This window comes from Hippopotamus amphibius, chromosome 11 (genome assembly GCF_030028045.1).
Source record: "Hippopotamus amphibius kiboko isolate mHipAmp2 chromosome 11, mHipAmp2.hap2, whole genome shotgun sequence".
In the NCBI taxonomy this organism is placed as follows: Eukaryota; Metazoa; Chordata; class Mammalia; order Artiodactyla; family Hippopotamidae; genus Hippopotamus; species Hippopotamus amphibius.
The window spans coordinates 56,054,414-56,077,455 of NC_080196.1; the positions used below are offsets into that span (position 1 = coordinate 56,054,414).

Here is a 23,042-nt window from a genome sequence, read left to right on the forward strand (position 1 = left end):
GAAAAAAGTGGCACAGTGATATAGATACAATAAGTTGTAAATGGTTTGTGGAAAAGGAAAAGAAAATTTAGTTGGGTAAATGGATTTTGTTGGGAGTGGGCTGAGACAAGACTTGGATTCAGTCTGTTAAGAAAACAAAATTTTCTTGGAATGCTGCTTTTGAAAAAATATTGTGTGTGTTTCTTTGCCTTTACATGATCTTTATTTAGTTTTGGGATCTCTTCTAACTTTGGTTAAGAAATGAGTATTGTCTAACAGTGACCTATGATCTTATTTGACCAAATGTTTTAAATCTTTTGACAAAATTCCCCAAATTAAATTTTAATTAAAATTCTTTTGACTTCCAGCTAATTTTGGGATGATGTAGAGGGCTCCTGAGGAATCTCAGAGAAATATTTAACCATTATTATTTGGTATGTTAAATTACAAGGAAAGCACTATCTCGTGTGGTAAACCTACTCAAGATAAACTGTGTAAATCAATGTTATGAATATAGACATTGTAAAAATTACATAAAGTTTCTGGAATTTGGATATGTCCTAGGATAATGCTAAAGTCCTAGCTGTTATCTTAAAATGCTGTATGTCATAGTAGTAACCAAGCTTCTTTATTGATTACACTGTAATCAGATGTTTAACTGTGACTTTTAAAAAATATTTTATTTATTTATCCATTTATTTATATTTATTGGCTGTATTGGATCTTTGTTTCTGTGCACGAGCTTTCTGTAGTTGCAGAAAGTGGGGGTTACTCTTCATTTCAGTGAGCAGGCTTCTTATTGCTGTGATTTCTTTTGTTGCAGAGCACAGGTTCTAGGCACATGGGCTTCAGTAGTTGCAGTCTATGGTCTCAGTAGTTGTGGCTCATGGGCTCTAGAGCACAGGCTCAGTAGTTGTGGTGGACTGGCTTGGTTGCTCTGGGCATGTGGGATCTTCCTGGTCCAGGGCTTGAACCCATGTCCGCTGCATTGGCAGGCACATTTTTAACCATTGTGCCACCAGGGAAGCCCTGTGACTTTTAAATATTTTGTCATTTATAGATAGTTATTGTTGTGCCGATGCTATTACAAAAGTGTTTCATCTTCAAGAAGATTCATAAGAAGGCTACAGAAGCAGATATAACAGTTCCCCATCAAGATGATGGCTATGTGAGGATTACAACCCATACCAATTTAAAACAAGGAGCCTTCTTGCACCTGGGACCCCTAGGACAGACATCCACAGATTTTTACTCCCTAACAGGGAGTTTTGATGCTCCTACTTGGCCCTGAAGCATCTACCAAAGACAGATCATTAACTCTATGCTTCCCATAAGATTATGAAAGTAAAATCTCTGAATGGGAATGAGACAGGAAGGTGGCAGGGCACAGCCTTTAAAAGAATGACAAAGCAGTTGAGGACATGACATAAACTGGTTAGAACCAACTAGATTCAAGATGGCAGGCGATTGACTTCCAGTACACCTTGAGACTCATTATATGTTAATTGTAATACATCAGCACTGCACACTGACACACCCACAGGTGTCATGACAGTTCTGAGGCCAACCACAAAAGGCCAAAAATGTGGGTGGTGACCCAGTGTCTGGAAATCTGCACCCCTTCCCCAAAATATTTACAATAATCCTCCCACTCATTAGCCTATGAAATTACCCAGCATATAAAAAGAGATGACCTCATATTTTGGAATCCCTTGCCTTCTGAGATGATCCACACTCTGCCTATGGATTGTGTATCTGCCTAAATAAATCTTCTTTCACATTACAGTGGCTTGCTCTTGAATTATCTCCTGCACAAAGCCAAGAACCCACACTTGGCAGCCATAGCAGGGATTCACCTGAGACCTGGGATGTGACCATCCTTTTACACCCCACTTTATTTCCTGCAACAAAAGCATCATAATTTTGATTAAGTTGTATATGTAATTGATGATTATCTCTCACTGTCCTCAAAGGCTGTTTTTATTGCCTCCTTTCCCTGCACTCTTACAAAACTTTATCATATATATCATATTAAAACTTTATAAAACTATACTATATATATATATATTTTTTTTTTTTGGCACACGGGCTTAGTTGCTCCATGGCACGTGTGATCTTCCTGGAGCTGGGATCAAACCCGTGACCTCTGCATTGGCAGGCAGATTCTTAACCACTGCACCACCTAGGAAACCCACTATACGATATTATATATGCATATTTTTATTTTTATTACTCTAGGAGATGGATCAAAAAATATCTTGCTGCAATTTATGTCAGACACTGTTCTGCCTATGGTTTCCTCTAAGGGTTTTATAGTATCCAATATTATGTTTAAGTCTTTAATCCATTTTTACTTCATTTTTGTATATAGTGTTAGAGAATGTTTTAATTTCATTCTTTTACATGTAGCTGTCCATTTTTCCAACACAACTTATTGGAGAGACTGTCTTTTCTCCATTGTAAATTCTTGCCTACTATGTCATAGATTAGGTAACCATAGGTGCTTGGGTTTATCTCTGGACTTTCTATCCTGTTTCATTGATCTGTATTTTTGTTTTTGTGCTAGTACTATACTGTTTTGATTACTGTAGCTTTGTATTATAGTCTGAAGTCAGGGACCCTGATTCCTCCAGCTCCATTTTTCTTTCTTGATTGCTTTTGCTATTTGGCATCTTTTGTATTTCCATGCAAATTATACTTTTTTTGCTCTAATTCTGTGAAAAATGCTATTGCTAATTTGATAGGAATTGCATTGCATCTGTAGATTACTTTGGGTTGTATAATTATTTTGACAATATTGATTCTTCTGATTCTAGAACATACTATATTTCTCCATCTGTTTGTATAATCTTTGATTTCTTTCATCAGTATCATAGTCTTCTGAATACAGAGCTTTTGTCTCTTTAGTTATGTTTACCCCCAGTTATTCTTTTCAATATGATGGTAAATGATTGAAAAAGACAAATATCATGTGTTACGGCTTATATGTGGAATAAAAAATGGTAAAAATGAACCTATTTACAAAACAAAAATAGAATCACAGGTGTAGATAACAAACTTATGGTTTCCAAGGGGGAAAGGGGGGTAGGGATAAATTGGGAGATTGGGATTGGCATATACACACCACTATATATAAAATAGATAACTAATAGGAACCTACTGTATAGCACAGGGAACTCTAGTCAATGCTCTGTAATGATGTATATGGGAATAGAATGTAAAAAAGAATGTATATGTGTGAGTATAGTATATATGTATATATAACTGATTCACTATACTGTATAGCAAAAACTAACACACCTTTGTTAATCAAGTTTACTCCAATAAAAAATAATTAAAAATGTATGTAATGTGCTGTCAGATACCATGCTAAATGCAGGATGTATAGAGATAAAAACACAATCTGTAACTTCAAAGCATTCCCAGTCTATAAATCAGCAAACAAGACCATGATCATACAATGATTTTATGAAACACAAATAGCAGAAGGTACCGAGGAAGAACAATCCATCTCACTTGATCTGAAGGGGCAGGGAATATGTGTAGAGCAGATGCTCTCTGCACTGAGTTTTGAAGGATACATAAGAGTTAGGCAAGTGAAGAGGAAGGAAGAATAGATATTCCCATAAGAACAAAATATACAGGCACAAGAAAGACAACACAACATGTGACTGAGATGGGGTATTTGGGGAACCAGAAGTCCTAAGGATGAAGTAAAGGACATAGTGTACAGAGTGGCAAAAGGGAAGCAAAGATTTGTCAGGGACCATATTTTTAACAATCTTGTAGGACTGGTTAATAATTTAGATATCTACACTCATGTACTTTTCTCTGAGGTAAAAATGAATATTACTGAGAGCCTACTTAACATTTACATTTAGATAGTTCCAAGGCAGACAAAAGTAAGCATGTTCCAACTTCAACTAATTATTGATTACCTTCTTCCTGTCTTCTTATTCTCAGTACTCTCATTTCCAGTTTGGACTAGCTCTTCTGATTATTTTTTACACAGAATCCAGAAATATCTTTAAAAACACAAATTTGGATTATAGCAGTTCCCAATGTTGTCTGTTATGTTTAGAATGGAGAGAAAATTCTAAGCATACAGTGAACACTCTCATGGCCTTGCTACTGTTGTTGACACGCTTGCCACCCTCCAGTCCTTTCTGGATTTTAACCAAATCCACCTTCTTTCAAATTCACAAACAAGCCACACCACTTTCTGCCTTAAGATACTCATACACATATTTTAACTTTGAATGCTCTTTCTTTCTCCACCCTCCATCTTTGCCTGGTTATCTCATGCTATGATTAAGTTTCAATGTAAATTTGCTTCCTCAAGAGAGTTCCCTTTGCCTACCCCAAATAAAGTCCTTCTTTCATGCATTCTTTCAGAACCTTGAGTATTTTCTTAATATTATTTATTTCTATGCAATTAAAAAAGTGTGTAGTTAATTATCTTTTCAGTTAAAGTGTCATAAGGGTAGGAAGCCCAAACATTTGATTCAGTAGTATTTCCCCAGATCCTAGCAGAATGCCAGGCATACAGTAGATGCTCAATAAATACTTGTTGAATGAAAAATGGATGAAAAAATACATTTCTAGAAAAGCAGTAATCATTTTTAGATGTTGCTACAGTTAACTTTAGCATCATAGGGAACAATAATTAATCAAATGTGTGCTAGTGGTCTTTAGCAGGAATTCTCTCTATATATGTTAATGGCTATTTCTTAACATGAAACGGTTACTAGAGGAAGACTTATTTGAAAAATAAAAGCACTATGCTAATGCCTATTATTGTTTTTTCTGCTTTCTCTTCTTACTCTTTGCTCCTATTCTACTTTTCCCACTCCTTTCAATATTTTTAAGCAGGTGAACCTGAGCTGGTAACAATATTAGTTAACTAAAAAATATTTTTTAGGCAGCTATGATGTTTCAGGCATTGTACAAGGCACAGGAATCAATGATGCACAATGATAGGAAGGAATTTGTTCTGATTTGAGCTTCCCTTCTTAATTCTATTTCATCATCTCTAAGAGCTGATCATATGTCTATAAAGATTTGATTTTTTTTTTTTTAGATCCAATTGGCCACCCCCCCCCTTTTTTTCCCCATGGTATTAGGATTACTTGAGGTCATTATGTAAGTACAGAACACAATTTGATTAAACGTGACTTAAGGACCTATTCAATTGTTTGTTTGGATTGCTTTTCCTGCAAAAAGAAAATAGCTTTAAAAACACACATTTATTTAGCACTCACAGTACATTTATACAATACTCACAGTACCCCAAAATTCATGACCAACAAATATCCAGCTGTACTTACATATCCTATTTTCAAGGAACACATACTTTCTGTGAATTATTTTCCTCTTTTAGTGTTCAGAACTTTAATTTTACTTACAGGCTATGAATACTGCATAATATACTCACCTGTGAGATCTATATACTGCCTGAGAAATTGGTTAGGACTGTAACAATCTCTTAAAGAAAATGATAAAATGTTATATATATAGTTAAATCTTCCTGAATAATTTGGAAAGCTTGAAAAAAAAAAAGAGACTAACATAAGTGACAAAGTACATTAACAATGTAGACAGGTTGTGTGTAGAATAGCATCATGCCCTGCAATTGTTATTGTACTGTAGTGCATAAAAATGAAAAAAATATCAGTGATTAGACTACCATAGGACAAATGTATTATATTAAGTATACATTTCTCAGTATCTCTGGTAGAATATAAAGGTCCTAAGCTAAGGATTTTAGAAAAATAGTGTGTTTGAATTACACTGAAAGGGCCTGTTCAGTGTCTAAAATATGTGCTGATAGAGTCACTCCTTTGTGCCACTAGAATATCCCTGTTGAAATGTAAATGCTCAGGGGAGAGGTAATGCCCAGAGCTATTAAGAGTCATTTATACATTAGCATAGATTAATGTGTTCAATTATTCTAGTGAGCAAACCACAAAGTTATGATCTACAAATCAGCTATGAAGAGAGAGCATGAGATTTGGAGACAGGAGAGTATTACTACCAGGTAGAATAAGTCCTACAGTATAACTCTTGAAGAAAAATAAGGCTTTCTAAACTGAAATTGAAGAATTATATTTCTTAGTGACTCTAGAATTCTAAACATGGTAGAATAGAAAGGAAATTCATATAAAATCAGATTAGAAATTGAATTCTGCTTCATGCTGGCACTGGATTTTCTTTCCTAGCTCATACCATATTATGCTCTTGTTTGCTGTGCTCCAGCCACACTAGTCTTCCTTAAATATGACAAGACAGCTCCACTTTGGCTTTCTGTTTTTGTCAATGTGCTATTGTCTGCCTTGAGTATCTTCCCTCTGCTCTTTACATAGTAAGTTCCTTTTTATCCTTTAGGTCTCAGCTTGTTTGCACATCACCTTCTCAGAGAGGTCTTCTTTTACCACTTTACCAAAACTAACTGCCCAACACATAAATGCAAACACAAGCATTTGCATGTGTACCACACGGATGGATTGTCAACATCAACATGTGACTTGTTCTCCTAATAATATTTATCAAATTCTGCGTTAAAAATTTTGTTATTTTTTCTATCTTCCCCATGTGGGATAAAGGCTCCATGATGGTAGAAACCATGTCTGCCTTATTCACTGTATTTCACACAGAATCTAGCATAATGCATGGTTATCAACAATTATTCAAAATACTTGTTTATTAAAAAAAGTATGGATGAGTTTAGTATCCTCTTCTTTGCTCTTAAATTATATTCCATGATGATGTAATTTCAGACCCCTTAGCCATTTCTTGTTTGAGGTAGTAAGCTAAGCACCACCCAGGTTAAATCCAAACCTTTGTCTGTTCTAAAACTTCTTTGGGGCAGCTGAACACAACCATGCTGCCTGGTCTCACTTTAAATATATTATCATGGATCTCAAATGGGCTTTGAATGATGCCTGGTAAACATATTAGGGCATAGATTACTTACTCCTCTAAAATCACCAACTTTCCCATCTCCATGCTCTCCCTGATGACCTTGCTTACCACCTTATTGAGAAAATCTGAAGTAATCATGAGTTAAATTTCCAAGAACTTTAATCCAGAAGATACTTCCAAAGCTACCCACCACTCTGTACCCATCCTTGGTAGTCCTACTAATTTTATTACTTATATGAACTTTTCATGCTCCTATAAAAGCCAGGACTGTATTTTCTATTTAGTAGATAACATCTCCCTCTCTTGCAAGAATCTTGCTCAAACATATTTTCTCTTTTAAAGAGAATTTTCTATCATCATAAAAAAATGCTGTTGTTTCTTGCATCATAAATATTAAAAAAAATAAAATCAGTTTTGTTTCTACTTCCTCCAACAGTTCCTGCCCTGTATCTCACTGCCTTTACTGTAAGACTACTCAAAAAGTTGTTTGTGCCACCACATCTACTTCCCCTTCTCCTACATTCTTCTATCAATTCTAACCAGGTTTTTAATCCCATCACTCCACTGAAATTGCTTTTAATCAAGGTTATCTTCACTCTCTAGAGCCTAATCCAATGGTCAACTTTAATTCTCTCTATTTTGATCTTCCAGCAGTCTTTTATGTGGTCTACCATTCAGATTTTCACTTGAAATTCAGGATGCCACACTCTCGTGGTGTTCTTCTAACTTCTACAACAGCTTCCTTGACTCTTGGTCTGGCTCTTTCTCCTCTCTTGGATATTGAATTGCCTCTAAGACTCAATTCTTAGTCCTCTTCTTGTCTCTTGTCCACATTTTCTTGGTTGGTAATTTCTTTCAGAGTCATGGCCTTGAGTGTCATTTATATGTTACATCTCCTGAATTTCAGATCTGTATCCAAAAAAACCCATAAAAAAACATAAAAAAACCCACAAATGCACACACACACACACACACACACACACAAAGCCCACAAAACTTCCCTTCTATAGTCTTTCTTTCTCATCTCTGTGGCAATCTCATTCTTTCAGGTGCTCATGCCTAAAACTTTTGAATCTTCTTTGATTCCTCTCTCTTAATACACAATATACCCTCAGAAAATCTTGTTGCCTTTACTCACTAAATATATCCAAAATCCACTTATTTCTCACTGCTTCTACAGCTACCATCTTGATATGAGCTATCAGAATCTCCAAGCTGGATTACTATTCTGGCTTCTAATAGTAATCCCTGCTTCTACTCTTACCCCACTCTCCAGTCTGTTTTCACCATAGCAGACAGAGCAAGCTTTAAAAAAGAAAATCTAGATTATGGCACCCTGTTCAAAACCCTCCAGGATTTCCCTACTTTACTCAAAGGAAAAGCTAATATACTGACAAAGGCCTATAATGTACTTAAGAATAACACTTCTTGCCCCTCTGGTTTTATTTCTTTTCATTTTTTAACATTCTCTCTCATTCTTCTGATTTCAACCACACTAAGCTTCTTGCTGTTTCTGGAACATGCAAGGTGGTTTCTCATCTTGACCTGTTTGCACCTGATTTTGCACTTGATCACTCAGGTACTCAGAGCGATAACCTCATTACCTTCTTTAAGTCTTTCCTTCAGGTTCAGATGCCTCTTCTCAATCAGGCTTATTCTGAGCACAACCAGAAATCCTGATTATATCCACTCTCTTCTATTTATTTTTCTCATAGCATATGTTACCTTCTTCTTTATTATAAAGTTACATCTGTCTCCCTTAGCTAGAACATAGACAGTGTTTTGGTTACTGAAGTCTCCCAAGAATCTAGATTAGTGCCTGATCCACAGCAGATGATCAATAAATTGAATAAGTGAATGTCTAAGGTATTTACTGGCCCTTCAGGTGAATAAATTAGCATAAATTTCTGACCTTTTCTCACCTATAAAAATGAGGTGATGGCACTGTTTCTCATAATTGTTCTATGAGCTAATGTAGATATAACTGGTTCACATGCTGCTCACGGCAAAATGAATACTGTGATTTCATTAGTAGAAGTCAGTTGAACTGAAAGGTAAAAATGGAAACAAGGAAAGCTCTTAGAAAAGACCACAGAGATTTTGTGCTCTTTTTTGAATGCCTGGGGAATCTATCCAGAGAGGATGGCAAAATCACCAGAATAACAATTTATTAACTTACTAAGATGTTACTGTTCCTGCAACTGGAATTACTCAAAGCACTTATGATTATGATCCTTTTTTACTGTGACTAAACTACATAAAGGAGAAAAATTCATAATTACAAATCCCTGATTCCATTTACCATGTGAAGTCTCTATCAAAAAAATGTATATTAGCAGCATATCATCTCTATGATGGCTATCTTGCTTCTTGGGGATCAAATCAGTCTAAAGGGAGTTAATAAACTGAAAATTTAATGATATCAAAATTTAAGAACATGGGCCACATCCATCAGGACTGCACTGGTCTTGCACTGAATGCTACACTACCTCTCAGCACTTGTGATAAACCAGTCTCCTCCTGAATGAGACATTCATTATTTATAGATGCTAATATAATCTTATTTCTGTTGAGTTCTGTGGGTTCAGAATAACTCTGACTCAGGTTGCTTTGACTACCAATATTCTGGCTCATGTTCATTCATTCTCTAATAAATAATTAATAATCACCAAATCTGTGCTGGGTACTCTTCTTAAAGCTGGGACACAGCTGTGAACAAAACAAAGACTCTGCCTTCATGGAGATTACATTTCAGTGGAAGTGATAGACAATGCAAACTTACCAATAAATATGTAATAATGTCAGAAGGTTAATTTGAGGACACATTTCACTTGTGTGTAATCAAATATATTTATTTGATTTGCAATCACTTCTATGTATAGTCAGGTTCTTGCTAATTCATTTGATATGTCTTCCAGAAATACTCCTACCTCTTTAAGAAAAAAAAATACATAAAATTTTTAATACAAAATTAGGAATAAGGCTTTGGAAGGAACCACTGCAACTGAAAAGCTCTGAAGTTTCAGCTTCATTATTATAGTCTATTGGTCTCTGAGTTGCCCTCTGCCTCTTTCCTAGTCACTCCTGATGTTAAGGACAATGTGAGAGAAAGGAAGTCAGAATGAAAGGAGACAGTAGTCTGATCAAAGATGTTACTATGAAAACTTTTACAGGATGATTTGACCTTGTACTAATTTTGTTTGGGAATCTTTTTATAACACCTTCAAGGGACTGGAAAAAAAGAAGAAAGTTTACATCAGCATCAACATAGTAGCAGAGCAGTTCTGGAGTATACTGTTTTAGTCTTGCAGTGTGTGTTTGTAAGGTTGCAAAGAGAATTGTCTTCCTATAGTCATCCAAATTAATATTATTATTGATTCTTTGTAAATAACATAAACTTTATACAATTAAAGGCCAGTCTTTCTGCCTCACAGATGGAACTTTAATGACTCTAACTTTAAATACCATGTGATCCCCAGCTGTGTGAGCCAAGGAAGGGGCTTATATTCCTACACCTGATTTATTGAACTCAATTTCTTTGCTTGAAAAATTGAAATAATTGTTGTTCCTACCACATGAGGCTGCTGTAAGTATTAGTTGAGATAACAGATGCAAAGTTTTAGCATAGAATCTAGCATACTGTAAACATTCCTTAAATCTAAATATTGTTAGCACTTAAATAAATAAATCTAGGTTTCAAGTATTACTGTTGGAGGAGGTCATCAAGATGACTGCTAGTTGGACTGTGAGGTGCACTAGGGCAATCAGAGGCTCCTTGATCCCTCCCCTGTCTTTGAAATGTATATTGCATCCATTGTTCCCACAGCTGGAGTTATTTCAAGGACATAAACTTGAAAGATCAATTTGTTGTTGAGACCATCTGGATGGTATGTTACTGAACCCAGATAACCCAGGCCTTATATAAGACCCTTTATATAAACTTTTAAAATTCTGGCAGATGGGTGCAGAGATCTATTTATACTGGTATGTCCAAGGCAAACCACATACATGTTATTTTGTTTATTAAAACCACAACCATCAGTCAGAAGTGGTCTGCTTCTTTCTTTGGTCTCTTCTTACTCTTCATGTACAAGGTCCAATTTGCAAACCAAGAATTGGTGACTCAACCAGGAGACCAATGAAATGAGCCCTGGGAACAAAACATCCATGAGGGAAATCCCAAGCTGGCCCTCAATATCTACGTGGGGAGGGTTGGCCCATATGTTAGACACTTATGAAACATCATATGAGTATGGTGACACCATGAATTTGCCAGCTAGTCTAATGCATTTGCTTAAGAAACTTCACAGATAATATAGCATCAATGAAGAGAAACAAATGACATCCACAGTGTGTTAACCTCTACTGTGGACAGTTCACCTATCCACCAATGCCCTGCTAGAGGTGAAAACCCTAGATTTGGTGCTAATAGAAAAGGTAGCAGAGCAGGATAATAAGCTGAAGACTTCAATATGCCATTCTGCAAAGCTAGGAAGGCACGGACTGTGAAGGATTAAGGTCCAAGCCCTGGTAACAAGGCCTGATGGAAACATTAAGAGGTGGAATCAATGGAAAATGAAGAGAGCTAAAGGGAAGAGGTTATGGTAACTGACAATGAAACAGACAAAGCACCCAGGTCATCTCACACCTAGCACAAAGGTAAATTTAAATAGTAATTAACCAAGACTTCAAATAATAGAGAACTATACCCCAAACTCCTGAGTGAGAGGGAAAAAAAGAAAGAAAAAAAATCCCCCAAAGTTGAAACCTTTCTCTATCCCTTGAAGATGTAAATCTTGTCATTTTTTGCAATGTAAACACCCCAGGAGTTTGAATAAATAAGGGGAGAAAAGGCTTTTTAAACTACAGACTTCTCCAAGATCCTTAAGACATTCACCAAGGCTTGTTGGTGGCATCAGCCCCATACCCCCTCCCCAATCTCATAGCCTGCCAAGCTGAGACCCAGCCCTTCACAGCAGCATGATGGAAGCCACCATATGAGGCAGGACTTAGCAGCCATCCAAGGCAGGGGCCAGCTCCACCTACAAACTCACTCAAAGTAGCTAGCCTGTCACAACAGAAGGGCTTATGTAGCCTACAAAGGGAATACCCCTAGAGTAGATGGCTGCTGTTGAGCTCCATAGGAAGTCTACATAAGGTCACTTCTACAAGACTGGGAAACATAACCAACCTACATAATACCTAGAAACAAACATAGGGAATTAGGCAAAATGAGGAGACAGAGGACTTTGTTCCAAATGAGGGAATAATACAAAACCTAAGAAGAAGAAATAGGTGAAATGGAGATAAGCAATATACCTGATAAAAAGTTCAAGATACTGATCATAAACATAATCAACAAATTCAAGAGGAGAATGATAAAAACAGTGAGAGTTTCAGCAAAGAGCTAGACAACATAAAGAAGATCCAAACAGGGCTGAAGAACACAACAACAAAAATAAAAAAATACACTTGAAGTAATCAACAGTAGATGAGATGATTCAAAGGAATGGGTCAGTAAACTGGAAAACAGAAGAGTGGGAATTACCCAAGCTGAACAAAGTGAAAAATAATTTTTAAAAATGAGGATAGTTTTAAAATCCTCTGGGGCATTAAGCTCATTAACATTTACATTGTAGGGATTTCAGAAAGAGAAGTGAGAGAGAAAGGGTCAGAGAACTTATTTAAAGAAAAAATAACTGAAAACTTCTCTAACCTGAAAAAGGAAACAGACATTCAGGTCCAGAAAGCACAGAGAGTCCCAAACAGGATGAATCCAAAGAGGTCTACACCAAGATGCATTATACTTAAAATGGCAAAAAAAAAAAAAAAAAAAAAAAAAAAAGAGAGAGAGAGAGAATCTTAAAAGCAGCAAGAGAAAAACACATAGTTACATCCAAGGAAACTCTCAGAAGACAATCAACTTACTGTTATGCAGAGATTTCACAGGACAAAAGGGAGTGGCATGATATATCAAAGTGATAAAAAAACAAACAAACAAACAAACAAACAAAAAAACTACAACCAAGAATACTCTGCCCATCATGGTTATCATTCACAGTTTAAGGAGACATAAAGAGTTTTACAGACAAGCAAAAGCTAAGAGTTCAGCACCACTAAATCAGCTTTATAAGAAACCTTAAAGAGACTTCCCTAAGAGGAAAAGAAAGGCCACAACTAGAAATACAAAAATTATAACAGAAAAAATCTCAATGATAAAAACATACACTAAAGGTAGTAGATAAACCAGTTATAAAGCCAGAAAGGAAGGTTAAAGGATAAGAGTAGTAAATTAATCTATATCCACAATAAATATTTAAGGGATAATCAGAATAAAAAGATGTAAATTATGATGTCAAAGACATTGAGTGGAGAAAGGAGGGAGAAAAATGCAAAGTTGTTAGAATGCCTTCAAACTTTAGAGATTATCAACATAAAATAATCATATTTATATAGGTTATTATATATGAATCCTAGGGTAACCAACAACCAAAAATCTATAACAGATACACACAAACAAAAGAGAAAGAAACCCAAGCATGATGATATAGTAATCAAATCAAAAGGGAATAGAGGAAAAGAAGAAGAAAAGAACAAAAAACAACTACAAAATAGCAGAAAAACAATGAACAAAACGGCAAGAAGTACATTTTTATTAATAGTTAAGTGTAAATGCTTTGATCAAAAGACATAGTGGCCAAATAGATATAAAAATAAGAGCCATATATAAGCTGCCTACAAGAGAATCACTTCAGATCTAAAGACACAGAGACTGATAACGAGGGGATGAAGAAAGTTTTATCATACAAATGGAAATCAAAAGAAAGCTGAGGCAGAAAAGTTTATATCAGATAAAATAGACTTTAAAATAGACTGTAACAAGAGATAAAGGACATCACATAGAGTGATCAATCCAATGAGAAGATGTAACAATTATAAATATAATGCAACCAACATATGTTCACTTAAATACATAGAGCAAATATTAACAAACATAAAGCAGAAATTGATAGTAACACACTAATAGTAGGGAATTTAAACCCCCCACTTACATCAATGGATAGACCATCCACACAGGTAATCAATAAGAAGTACTGGATTTAAGTGACACATTAGGATGGAAATAACAGATAGATGAAGGATATTTCATCCCAAAACAGTAGAATAGACATTCTTTTCACATGCATGTGAAACATTCTCCAGGAAGACTATATGATAGACACAAAACAAGTCTAAGTTTAGTAAGATTATAATCACATCAAGCAACTTTTCTGACAATGGTATGAGACTAGAAATCAACTTCAAGAAAAAAACTGCAAAATCGCAGACATGTACAGGCTAAGCAATATGCTAACAAACAAACTGTGGGTCACTGAAGAAATCAAAGAGGAAATCAAAAAATACCTGTAGACAAATGAAAATGAAAACACATTTATCCAAAATTTGTGGGTCATAGCAAAAGCAGTTCTATGAGAGAAATTTAAAGTGATATAAGCCTACTTTAGGAAACAAGAACAATCTCAAACAATCTAAACTAACACCTAAATGAACTAGAAAAAGAAGAAAAAAGAAAAGCCAAAGTTAGTGGAAGGAAAGAAATCATTTAGATCAGGGTGGAAATAAGTAAAATAGAAACTTAAAAAATTAAATAGATCAGTAAAAATAAGAACACATTCTTTGAAAAAATTGATTTAAACCTTTAGCCAGACTTATCAAGGAAAAAAGGGAAAGGGCCAAAAAATAAAAATCAGAAATGAAAGAGGGGAAGTTGTAATTAACACCACAGTAAAGCAAATATCATGAGATTACTATGAGCAATTATATATCAATAAAATGGACAACCTAGAAGAAATGGATAAATTTCTAGGAATGTACAATCTCCAGAGAGTAGAAAATATGAAGACACCAATTATCAGTAATGACTAGGGTCAGTAATAATAAAAAAAAACAAACCAAAAAAAAAAAAAAAACCAAAAACAAAACAAAACAAAACAAAACAAAACAAAACAAAAACTCCCAACAAATGAGTCTAGGACCAGACAGGTTCATAGGTGAATTCTACCAAACATTTAAATAATTAATATTTCTTCTCAACCATTTCAAAATCTGAAGAAGAAGGAACATTTCTGACCTCATTCTACAAGGCCAGCATCATCTTCATATGAAAAGTAAAGACACCACACACACACACAAACACACACATACAGGCCAATATCCATGATGAACATAGATTCAGAAATCCTCAATAAAATATTAGCAAAACAAATTTAACAATACTTAAAAGGATCCTATTCCAGGATCAAGTAGGATTTATTCCAAGGATGTAGGGACAGTTTAATATGCAAAAATCAATCAATGTGGTACACCACTTAACAAATTGAAGAATGAAAACCATATGATCATCTCAATGGATGCAGAAAAAGCTTTTCACAAAATTCAACATCATTTACTATGAAAACTGTCAACAATATGTGTACAGAGGGAACGTATCTCAATATAATAAAGTCTATATATGATGGACTTTTGTTTACATCATACTGGTGAAAACTTGAAAGATTTTCCACTAAGATCAGGAACAAGATCAGGATGCCAACTCTTGCCACTTTTTTTCAACATGGTATGGGAACCCTTAGTCACAGCAATTATAGAAGAAAAAGAAATAAAATAAAGCTAATTTGGAAAAGATTTAGTAAATGGCATGCTCTTATACATAGAAAATCCTAAAGATGCCACCAAAAAAAAAAAAAAAAAAAAAGACTATTAGAACTGAAAAGTGATTTCAGTCACACTGCTGGATACAAAATTAATATACAGAAATCTGTTGCATTTCTGTACACTAGCAACAAGCTATCAGAAAGAGAAATTAAGGAAAATTAAAATTACAATTGCATCAAAAATATTAAATACCTAGGAATAAATCTAAGATTTACTGTACTCAGAAAACTATGACATTGATAAAAGAAATTGAAGATGACAATGGCAGTATATATGATGCTCATGTGTTGGAAGAATTATATTGATAAAATGACCATACTACCCAAGGCAATAAATCTATAAATTCAACACAATTTCTATTAAAATACTACAGGCATTTTTTCACAGAACCAGAACCAATAATTCTACAATTTGCATGGAAACACAACAGATCCTGAATAGCAAGAACAATCTTGATAAAGAAGAAAAAGCTGAAGGTATCATTAACCCTGATTTCAAACTATATTACAAATCTATAGTCATAGATCATTGGAACAAAATAGAGAGCCCAGAAAGAAACTCACTCTTATATAGGTAATTAATCTATAATAAGAGAGTCAAGACTATAAAATGGGGGGACTTCCCTGGTGGCACTGTGGTTAAGAATTCACCTGCCAATGCAGGGGACATGGATTCAATCCCTGGTCTGGGAAGATCCCATATGCTGTGGAGCAAATAAGCCCAGGCACCACAACTACGAAACCTGTGCTCTAGAGCCCACAAACCACAGCTGTTGAGCTCACGTGCCACAACTACTGAAGCCCATGTGCCTAGAGCCTCTGCTCTGCAACAGGAGAAGCCACCACAACGAGAATCCCACCCATGGCAACAAAGAGTAGTCCCATCTCTCTGCAACTAGAGAAAGCCCACATGCAGCAGTGAAGACCCAACTCAGCCAATAAATAAATAAATAAATAAATATATAAATTTTTTAAAGAAGAGTATACAATGGGGTTTAAGACAGCCTCTTTCAATAAATGCTGTTGGAAAAACTGGAAAGTTGTGTGCAAAAGGATCAAAGTGACTACTTTCTCACACCATACAAAAAATAAACTTAAAATGTATTAAAGATTTAAATGTAAAACCTGAAACCATAAAATTCCCAGAAGAAAATGTGGGCAATATGCAGTTTAACATCAGCTTAGCAATATTTTATGGATCTATCTCCTCAGGCAAAAGCAGCAAAATCACAAATAAACAAATGGACTATATCAGACTAAAAAGCTTTTCTATAACAAAGGAAACTATCAATGAAATAAAATGGCAGGTGACTGAGTGGGAGAAGATATTTGCAAATGTTATATCCAATGTGGGGTTAATATCCAAAATACACAAAGAACTCATACAGCTCAGCATCAAAAAATAAACAAGCTAAAAATTGAACAGAGGACCTGAACAGATGTTTACCCAAAGTCATTCAGAATGACAAAGAGACATATTAAAAGATATTCAGCATCCCTAATCAGCAGGGGAATGTGAAGCAAAACCACAGTTAGATACAACCACAATCCTGTCAGAATGGCTATCATCAAAATAACAACAAGTAACAAGTGTCAGTGAGGATGTGGAGACAGGAAACCCTTGTGCACTGTTCATGGTGGTAGAAATTGGTGCAGCCACCATGGAAAATATTATGACAGTTCCTCAAGAATATTAAAAGTAGAATTACCATATGATCCAGCAATACATTTCTGAGAATTTACCTGAAGAAAATAAAAACACTACTTTGAAAATATGTATACACCCCAACGTTCATTGTCGCATTATTTACAACAGCCAAGATATGGAATCAACCTAAGTGTCTACTGATAAACAGATAAAATAAACAAACAAAAATAGAACAACTGAAATCCATCCGTTTGCAACAACATGGATGGATCTAGAGGACATCATACTAATTGAAGTAAATCAGACAGAGAAAGACAAATACCACATGATATCATGTATATGTGGAATAAAAAAAATGAAAGAAAAAGAAAAAGAAGAAAGAAACAAGCAAAGAGAAAAAAACAAAATCAGATTCAAGTATTCTGAGAACAAGCAAGTAGCTGCCAGAAGAAGGCTGTGTTATGGATTGAGAGAAAGAGGTGAAAGGGATTAAGAGGTACACACCTCCAATTATATAATAAATAGTCATGGGGATGTAATATTAGTGAATTAGGAATATGGTGAATAATATTGTAATAAATTTGTATGAGGAAAGATGGTTACTAGACTTATTATTGTGGTCAATTTATAATGTGTGCAAATGGCTGTTGTTATAGTAGTATACCTGAACCTAACATAATATTGCAGCTCCAATATATTACAATTAAAAAAAATAATACTGCTTTAGGTTGTTTCTATTGGCTGTCCTGCTTGACAGGCCCTAAAATTTTCTTAAAATGCGGTGTCAAAGGTAATGAAAGAGTAATGCAGGTGTATTTCTCCTTGGGTTTATTCTGTATGGGACTCTCTGCGCTTCTTGGACTTGATTAATTATTTCCTTTTCCAGGTAGGGGAACTTTTCCACTATAACCTCTTCAAATATTTTCTCAGACCCTTTCTTTTTTTTTCTTTTTAATTATTATTTTTTGGGGGGTACACCAAGTTCAATCATCTGTTTTTATACTCAGACCCTTTCTTTTTTTTTTTCTTCTTCTTCTTCTTTTGGGATGCCTATGATTCAAACGTTGGTGCACTTAATGTTGTCACCAAGGTCACTGAGACTGTCTTCCATTCTTTTTATTTTTTTTCTTTTTCCTGCTCTGTGACAGTTATTTCCCCCATTCTATATTCCAGCTCACATACTCATTCTTCTGCCTCAGTTATTCTGCTGATTATACAATCTAGAGTATTTTTAATTTCAGTTATTTTATTGTTCATTACTGTTGGTTTGCTCTTTAGTTCTTCTGAGTCCTTATTAACTGTTTCTTATATTTTCTGAATTTTGTCATTGAGATTTTGGATCATATTTACTATCATAACTCTGAATTCATTTTTAAGACAATTTTCCTATTTCCTCTTCATTTATTTGGTGTTCTGTATTTTTACCTTGTTCCTTCATCTGTGACATATTTTTGTCATCTCATTTACCCCCACTGTGGATGGGCAGGATTGTGTTCCTGTCCCACTGGGTGTTTGGCCTGAGGTTTCAAGCACTGGAGTTTGTAGGCTGTTGAGTATAGCTGGGTCTTGGTGTAGAGATGAGAACCTCTGGGAGACATCACTCTGATGAATATTCCCTGAGAACTGGGTTTTGCTGTTAGTCCAATTTTTGGACACAGAGCTCCCATCTCAGGAGCTCAGTCCTGACCCCAGTCTCATGAATCAAGTTTCCACAAGCCAGGTAGAGCAGGAAAATGAAAAAAAAAATGTAGAACAGCAGAACAAGAGCAAGGTAAAAAATTTGATACAAATAAGAAACTAACAGATGTGTTATAAAAAAAAAGTTTTTAAAAAAATAGATGGAGCAACAACTGGAAAGTAAAACAACTGCAATAGCTGAAGTGAGGAAGTGGGGAGAGAAAAAAAGGAAAAGAAAAGAAAAGCCAGAAAAGGCCTTGGCTGTGGGGAAGAAAATCAAGAGAAAAGTAACAAGTAACATATAAGGAAAACCCATAAGGATAACAGATGATCTTTCTTCAGAAACTCTGTAGGCCAGAAGGGAATGGCAGAATATATTAAAAGTCCTGAAAGAGAAAAACCTACAGCCAAGAATACTCTACCCAGCAAGAATCTCATTCACATTCAATGGAGAAATCAAAATCTCTTCAGATAAGCAAAAGTTTAGAGAATTCAGCACCACCAAACCAGTCTTACAACAATTGCTAAAGGAATTATCTAAGCAAGAAACACAAGAAAAGGAAAAGACCTACATAAACAAACCCAAAACAATTAAGTAAATGGTATTAGGATCATACATGTCAATAATCACCTTAAATATAAATGGATTAAATACTCCAACCAAAAGACAAAGACTGGCTGAATGAATACAAAAACAAGACCCTTCTATGTGCTGTCTATAAGAAACCCACTTCAGACCAAGGGACACATATAGACTGAAAGTAAGGGGATGGAAAAAAATATTCCATGCAAATGGAAGTCAAAAGAAAGCTGGAGAAGCAATACTCATATCAGACAAATTAGACTTTAAAGTAAAGACTATTACAAGAAACAAGGCAGGACACCACATAATGATCAAGGGATCAATCCAAGAAGAACATATGACAATTGTAAATACCTATGCACCCAACATAGGAGCACCTCAATACATAAGGCAAATGGTAACAGCCATAAAAGGGGAAATCAGCAGTAACACAATAATTGTAGGAGACTTTTTAATACCCCACTTACATCAATGGACAGATCATCCAAACAGAAAATAAGGAAACACAAGCTTTAAAAGACCCCTTAGACCACCTAGACTTAATTGATATTTATAGAACATTCCATTCAAAAACTACAGAATACACTTCTCAAATACACATGGAATATTCTCCAGGATGGATCACATCTTGGGTCACAAATCAAGCCTCAGTAAGTTCAAGAAAAGTGAAATCATATCAAGCATTTTCTCTGACCACAATGCCATGAAACTAGATATCAATTATCCAAAAAAAAAAAAAATGTAAAAAATACAAACACATGGAGACTATACAATATGCTATCAAAGAACCAAGATATCACTGAAGAAATCAAAGGGGAAATCAAAAAAATACCTTGAAGCAAATGACAGTGAAAATACAACAACCCAAAACCTATAGGACAGAGCAAAAGCAGTTCTAAGAGGGAAGTTTATACCTATACAGTCCTACCTCAAGAGACAAGAAAAATGTCAAATAAACAACCTAATCTACACCTAAAACAATTAGAGAAAGAAGAACAACAAAACCCCAAAGTGAGCAGAAGGAAAGAAATCATAAAAATCAGATCAGAAATAAATGAAAAAGAAATGTAGGAAACAATAGCAAAGATCAATAAAACTAAAAGCTGGTTCTTCGAGAAGAAAAGTCAAATTGAAAAACCATTAGCCAGACTTAGGGAAATAAAGGAGAAGATGTAAATCAACAGAATTATAAATGAAAAAGGAGAAGTAAAAACGGACACCACAGAAATTCAAAAGATCATGAGAGACTACTACAAGCAACTATATGCCAATAAATCAGATAACCTGGAAGAAATGAATAAATTCTTAGAAAAGTTTAATCTTCCAAGACTGAACCAGGAAGAAATAGAACATATGAACAGACCAATCACAAGTACAGAAATTTAGACTGTGATTAAAAATCTCCCAACAAACAAAAGTCCATGGCCAGATGGCTTCACAGGAGAATTCTATCAAACATTTAGAGAAGAGTGAACACCGATCCTTCTCAAACTCTTGCAAAATATAGCAGAAGGAGAAACACTTCCAACTTCATTCTATGAGACCACCATCACCCTGATACCAAAACCAGGCAAAGATGTCACAAAAAAGGAAATTACGGTCCAGTATAACTGATGAATATAGATGCAAAAATCCTCAACAAAATACTAGCTAACAGAATCCAACAGCACATTAAAAAGATCATACACCATTATCAAGTGGGGTTTATCCTTGGAATGCATGGGTTCTTTAATATATGCAAATCAATCAATATGATAAATGACATCAACTAATTGAAGGATAAAAATCATATAATAATCTCAATAGACAAAAAAAGCTTTTGACAAAATTCAACATACACTTATGAAAAAATCTCTCCAGAAAATGGGCATAGAAGGAGTTTACCTCAACATAATAAAAGCCATATATGACAAACCAACAGCCAACATCATTCTAAAAGGTGAAAAACTGAATGCATTCCCTCTAAAGACAGGAACAAGACAAGGGTTTCACTCTCACCATTATTATTCAACATAGTTTTGAAAGTTTTAGCAACAGCCATCAGAGAAGAAAATGAAATAAAAGGAATCCAAATTGGAAAAGAAAAATTAAAATTGTCACTCTTTTCAGATAATATGTTAAAATTGTTACTATTTGCAGATGACATGATATTATACACAGAAAACCCTAAAGATTCTACTAGAGAACTGTTGGCACTAATCGATGAATTTAGTAAAGTAGCAGGATACAACATTAATGCACAGAAATCTCCTGCATTCCTATACAATAACAAAGAAAGAGCAGAAAGAGAAATTAAGGAAACTCTCCCATTTACCATGGCAACAAAAAGAAAAAAATATCTAGGATTAAACCTTCCTAAGGAGGCAAAAGACCTGTATGCAGAAAATTATAAGACACTGTTGAAAGAAATTAAAGACGATACAAACTGATGGAGGGACATACCATGTTCTTGGATTGGAAGAATCAACATCGTGAAAATGACTATCCTACCCAAAGCAATTTACAGATCCAACACAATCCCTATCAAATTACCAATGGCATTTTTCACAGAACTAGAACAAGAAATCTTATAATTTGTATGGAAATGCAAAAGACCCCAAATTGCCAAAGCAATCTTGAGAAGGAAAAACGGAGTTGGTGGAATTAGGCTTCCTGACTTCAAACTATACTACAAGGCTGCAGTGATCAACACAGTATGGTATTGGCAGAAAAATAGAAAGGATGATCAATGGAACAGAATAGAGAACTCAGAGGTAAACCCAAGCACATATGGGCAGCTTATCTTTGACAAAGGAGGCAAGAATATACAATGGAAAAAAGATAGCCTCTTCAATAAGTGGTGCTTGGAAAATTGGACAGCTTCATGTAAAAGAATGAACTTAGAACTCTTCCTAACACCATACACAAAAATAAACTCAAAATAGATTAAAGACCTAAATGTAAGGCCAGACAACATAAAACTCCTAGAGGAAAACATAGGTAGAACACTCTATGACATACATCAAAGCAAGATCCTTTTTGACACACCTCCTAGAATAATGGAAAGAAAATCACGAATAAACAAATGGGACCTAATGGAACTTAAAAGCTTTTTGTGCAGTGAAAGAAACCATAAACAAGACAAAAAGCAAACCCTTACAATGGGAGAAAATTCTTACCAATGAAACAATGGACAAAGGATTAACCTCCAAAATATATAAGCAGCTTATGCAGCTTAATAGCAAAAAACAAATAACTGAATCAACAAATGGGTGGAAGACCTAAATAGACATTTCTCCAAAGAAGACATGGATGGATAACAAATACATGAAAAGATGCTCAACATCACTATTCATTAGAGAAATGCAAGTCAAAGACCCAATGAGGTGTCACCGCACACCAGTCAGAATGGCCATCATCAAAAAATCTAGAAATAATAAATGTTAGAGAGGGTGTGGAGAAAAGGGAACTCTCTTGCACTGTTGGTGGAAATCAAGTTGGTACAGCCACTATGGAAAACAGTTTGGAGGTTCCTTAAAAA

General features: G+C 35.0%; 1 protein-coding gene across 1 annotated transcript in view; it reads left to right on the plus strand.

Moving 5' to 3' along the window:
• Positions 1-23,042, plus strand: part of RIT2 (Ras like without CAAX 2) — a 601,483-nt gene that overhangs the window by 218,352 nt on the left and 360,089 nt on the right. The window contains 2 exon segments of the mRNA XM_057698203.1: positions 10,628-10,637; positions 17,136-17,166. Coding sequence (XP_057554186.1) covers positions 10,628-10,637; positions 17,136-17,166 — 41 coding nt within the window.